Source organism: Haplochromis burtoni, unplaced genomic scaffold, assembly GCF_018398535.1.
Source record: "Haplochromis burtoni strain Fernald_Lab_line unplaced genomic scaffold, NCSU_Asbu1 Contig_190, whole genome shotgun sequence".
Taxonomy (NCBI): Eukaryota; Metazoa; Chordata; class Actinopteri; order Cichliformes; family Cichlidae; genus Haplochromis; species Haplochromis burtoni.
Genome location: NW_024582551.1, coordinates 561,907 through 567,208, shown reverse-complemented (window position 1 = coordinate 567,208; position 5,302 = coordinate 561,907). Strand labels below are relative to the sequence as shown.

Sequence of the window (5,302 nt, the reverse complement as noted above, 5' to 3'; positions counted from 1 at the left end):
CGCTACGACCGGAAGTAGAAACCTTTCGCGCATGCGGGGTACCGATCGGGTTTCCGGTACGGATCGGGTAGTGACAAGCAGTGTTGTTGAGGATTTAAGCGTAAACAACAACCAGGCCGCTGTATGCATGTCAGTGTGCCCCCTGTTGGCCAAATGCTGTACTCTGTCTTCTCACCCCTGTGCTCCTCCAGCTCCTCCTCCACCATGAGCGTCTTCTCCAGTTCGATGGCTGGTCTGGGGTCGGAGGTGTGTGGCGACACCGCCTCCCTGGTCTCTTTGGAGTCAAGCGTTTTCCTCAGCGAGCGGACGGCGTCCTGCGTCAGCGACACACTCAACTTCTTCATCGTCAACGTTGGCGGGAGTCGCTACATGCTGTCACAGGATCTGCTGGCGTCCTACCCGGAGACCCGGCTGGGGAAACTGGCCTGCTGCAGCCGAGACTCGGCGCTGGAGCTCTGCGACGATGCCGACTTCCTGGAGAACGAATTCTTCTTTGACAGGAACTCCCAGGCTTTCCAGTAGGTGGCGCTCTTTCTCCTTGCAGAGGCAACGAGTTTAAAGTTAAAGTTTAAAGTTAATGTGCTTGTGCTGGCCTGCCTGTAGCTGCTGTAGACACGGCGCTGATGACTCGTAAAATTAAAAACTAAATGTAAGAGCACTCAGAGCTGCAGACGTTATAGGTTTCTATTTTTTATTAGTTTTTATTTAAATCAATTATTTGAGGGTTTTTTAGCTTCCAGAGTTGGTTTCAGTTCAGCGTTTTTGTTTTCATCATGTGGCCGGGATTTCAGATTACCATGACAACACCATCAACACACAGACAGATTTTTAGGTGTTGTTGTCTGTTTTTATATTTTTATGACATCTGATTTAAAATTCGATCGCATTTCTTCCCTTTTATCTTTGCCATCGCTCAGAGGAAGCTTCACTTCACACCTGGCGGTCTATGTTCAGGTGACCTCCGTTCAGATTAGTAAGGGTGAAGAAGTGAAGAGTGAGCATGCTCAGTCGGCTCAGTTTTCTGCAGTAAAATAGCAGGGTCACGTCCGGCACGCTGACGGCAAGCATCGTGACTTGATCGGGCGCGCTCAGACGGTGACGGGCTCTGAACACGTGAAAATAAAGTTTCCTTCTGTCTTTTCTTCTTCTTGTTTCATGAAATCTGATTTAAAGCAGAGATGGCACGATACCACTTTTTTATGTCCGATACCGATATCATAAATTTGGATATCTGCCGATACCGATATGAATCCGACATAGTGTTTTTAATCAATAAAACGTTTTTTTTAATATCTTACTGCATTTTGTAGAAGTTCATACTCAAGTTTAAATAAATAAAAACACTAAAGCTATTCTGTTACACCTGTATGTAAAAAATACACTCCACCAAAATATTTCATAGTTCAGCAAAACTGATCAATCTAATAAACTTAAACCTGCTCCATCCTCCCTGTTCTAGTATTTTAAAGAGAACTTAGCAGGAATATGAAACAACCTGACTAACAGGGCTGCAAACTCCCAGCAAAAAAAATAGGGAACCCCCCACCCTCCACCTCATGATGCTTAATCGACGTAATCAACTATAATTTGATGCAGGGTGGAAAAAATGCACAGAAATAAATTATTTTTCAAGAATAATTAAATAGATTCAACATCTTTCTTCAACAGAACTGCAGACTGCACAGATGGAAAAAGTACTATAGCTTACTAGGGTATATTAGACTTAACAGTTACTATATACAGTAATGGACTTCTATACATTTTACATCAGATTAAAACTTTGGGTGTCAGATTCAGATAATTATTTATTAAAAGCTCAACATTTTAAATGAGAATAAGAAAGAAAAGTATGTCTTTGTGCCCCCTTTTCCCTGTTCATGCCCTATCGGCCCCCCTGGCTAAACTTTGCTAGCTCCGCCCCTGCACAGTTACGTCAGCTGCGTAGAAAAGGATCCTGGTGTAGAAAGTAATATTAAATACATTCTAACAACAGCTGATCAAGCTTAAACGTGCTGCTGTTGTTCAGCCGCTGGTTTCCTCTTTCTGGTGCAAAGTGGGCCAAAAACAAACAAGAGACGATCAGCTGATCATTGATCATGATTGAAGCAGCAACAGGAGAGGGAGGGGGAGGCAGTCGCTCCATATATCGGTTAAGCTTAACGTGGGAATGCTTTACAAACATTCAGAGATGAACTTACTTCCTCGGAGATGAAATGCTGGTTTGGTAGCGAGGCTACAAACACACACAGCGGCTCGATCACGTGACCACACTGCTCCGACGTGCTACGGTTATGAGCCGAGTTACGCTGTATTGCAAATTTTGTGAGGTGCTTTTCTGATATTTAATGGATCGAATTACATTTTTTATTTCTCTCCGTTATCCGATCCAATAATTTACGTCAGTATTGGACCGATACTGATAGGTAATATCGGATCGGTCCATCTCTAATTTAAACCAAATAAATTTGAAGGTTTATGAACATATACTGTGATATCCAGCAGGGGGCGACTCCTCTGATTGGACAGAAGTCTCTGACGAGGTGTTCCTCCTGCTCAGCTGATCTCTGAGCTCAGTCCTTCCGTCCTGATGGGTTTCTGGTCTCAGTCTGACTGAAGTCCCTTTAGCGGGACTTCCTGTCTACTTCTGCGGTCGCTACCACATGACTCTGTCCTGGTTTTTAGTTTAATCCACCTTTCGTTCATCACGCCAATATGGTGAGATTTCACTAACATAAGAGACATGGCGACGGTCGTGTTCACCTTATAAATTTTATTTTGGCTCCATGAACAGGTGACGATTAGAGGACTTTGGTTTATCTCAGATGAAGGACGCCAAGGCTCTTTCAAGCCATAAGGACAGACGTCACTGAGCCCAGAGATCGGCTAAGCAGGGGGATCACCTCCTCGTAGACTTCTGTCCAATCAGGCTTCAGAGGAGTCGCCCCCTGCTGGACTTTAGAAGGATGCAGGAGAACAGCACTGAAGCCTGGCAGGTCTCTGCTTTGGACCGTCACCCTGAACTGCTCTGATCCAGACTCTGGATGTTTGTTTGGACTGTTTCTTCAGTCAGAGTCGTGCAGACTGAGCTCACCTGTGTCTTTGTGTTTGTCCACAGGTACGTGATGAACTACTACCAGACGGGTCACCTGCACGTCATGGAGGAGCTGTGTGAGATCTCCTTCCTGCAGGAGATCGAGTACTGGGGCATCGACGAGCTCTGCATCAAACCCTGCTGCCGTGAGCGCTACTACCGCCGCAAGGAGCAGAAGGAAAGCCTCGAGGTACAACGGGAGCTCGATGCCGACGATGGGGATGAGGACTTTGCGGGCGTTGCCTGCCCAGGCACTCGCCGCCGCCTCTGGGACGTCCTTGAGAAACCCGAGTCATCGCGCGCTGCTCGGACCTTTGGCTCGCTCTCGATGTTCTTCGTGGTGTTGTCGGTCATCAACATGGTGCTCATCTCGCTAGACTTAGGTGAGGACTTTGGAGCGGGCGGCCTCGGCATCGGTGCTCCGCTGCTCTTCGACGCCCTGGAATACGTGTGTGTCGTGTGGTTCACGATCGAGCTGGTGCTTCGGTTCCTCTGCGTCAGGGACAAGTGCCGATTCAGTCGGAGCATTCCCAACGTGATCGATCTGCTCGCCATCCTCCCGTTCTACGTGACACTGGCGGTGGAGAACCTCCACGGAGGATCCACTGAGCTGGAGAACATGGGCCGTGTGGTGCAGGTGCTCCGCCTCCTGAGGTCGCTCCGCATGCTGAAGCTGGGCCGGCACTCGACAGGTAAAAACTCCTCATACCTGTTATTAACCTCTGTCTCTCTTCCACAGCATGTCTTTATCCTGTCTTCCTTCTCTCAACCCCAACCAATCACAGCAGATGGCCCCGCCCCTCCATGAGCCTGGTTCTGCCGGAGGTTTCTTCCTGTTAAAAGGGAGTTTTTCCTTCCCACTGTCGCCAAAGTGCTGCTCATAGGGGGTCATATGATTGTTGGGTTTTCTCTGTATGTGTTATTGTAGGGTCGACCTTACAATATAAAGCTCCTTGAGGCGACTGTTGTTGTGATTTGGCGCTGTATTAATAAAACTGAATTGAATTGCTCACAGCAGGAACTCTGTTCTTCCTCCTGTACAAGAAATTGAGATATAGGCAAGATCTTCAGCATCATCATCATCTTCTGAGAGTAAACGAGCAGACACCTTTCAGATTGAAATACTCTAAGAAAGGATCAGTCTCACTGACTCTTATCACATTTCCAGCTGCTCTGCCTTTTCTTTAAACTCAAATATCTTAACAAAGGAGAAATGAAACGTGTTGGATGTATTCCAGCCGGTCAATGATAATTGTTAATGAGTTACTTTAAAGGCTTTCCGGCTCTGCATGTGCATCGCAGCAGCACTACTTATCTTTAGGTTTTAGCACAAAATACCACATCAGCACCTGAAAGCCTTCATTTGCACTGTTTATGAGACAGTGGTGAGGGTGCGTATGAGTGACAGCTGGGATAAAGGTGGAGGTGGGAGTACATCAGGGATCTGCTCTGAGGCCCTTCCTGTTTGCAGATGATGTCAGGCAGGAGTCTTTATGATCTCCAGTGAGAGCTTAGAGCAGGTGGAGGTCTGCTCTGCAGAGGTGAAGGTGAGCCTGGAGAGAAAAGGAATGAAAGTTGTAGAAGATGAAACAATCCATGTGTGCGAATGAGAGAGAGGCAGGTGAACATGCTGGAGCAGAGGATGAGTTTAAATACCTGGGCTTAACCGTCTACAGAGAGGTGACGAAGAGAGTGCAGGCAGGTGGAGCGGGTGGAGACAAGTGTGACAGAAGGACACCGTGAAAAGGGAAGGTCGAAGGATGGAGGTGAGACCTGCTGTGATGGGTGGAGCCGAGCTGAAGGTGTTCAGGTGTTCAGTGAGCAGGCTGGACGTGAGGGACGGCTCAGAGTCAGAGAGGCTGAGATGGTCTGAGCATGTGCAGAGGAGGGAAGGTGGAGGATGAAGATGGAGCTGCAGGCAGGTGGAGGTTCATGGATGTAGTGAATGAGGATGTGCAGAGGGTTGGAGTGTGAAATCAGTTCCTGTAAAAGTAGGTGTGAGATCAGACTCGCCTGAAATGGCAGTTTTATTAGAGCGCTGCATGTGACGGATTTAAGACATGATGCAAAGATCCGGGGAGAGAAGAAGAAATGGAAATCCTGTCAGAGCGAAGCCGCTGCTGTGAGATTACAGCCGGGAGGTTCTCCGAGGACAACAAAGACCAGAATATATATAGATTCTCATCCTGGCGAATGAGCGAGGAAGTATGA

The 5,302-nt window shown here is 47.4% G+C and overlaps 1 protein-coding gene across 2 annotated transcripts in view; it reads left to right on the top strand.

Moving 5' to 3' along the window:
- kcnv1 (potassium voltage-gated channel modifier subfamily V member 1) overlaps positions 1–5,302 on the top strand; it is a 25,885-nt gene that overhangs the window by 2,821 nt on the left and 17,762 nt on the right. Inside the window, exons 2-3 of one of the 2 annotated variants that reach the window (XM_005935898.3) lie at positions 192–518; positions 3,116–3,783. In XM_005935898.3, the coding sequence (XP_005935960.1) occupies positions 205–518; positions 3,116–3,783 (982 nt within the window). In that variant the 5' untranslated portion in view covers positions 192–204. Of the gene's footprint in view, positions 1–6; positions 519–3,115; positions 3,784–5,302 lie in introns of those variants that run through there. The other variant, XM_005935897.3, reaches the window with a different exon arrangement.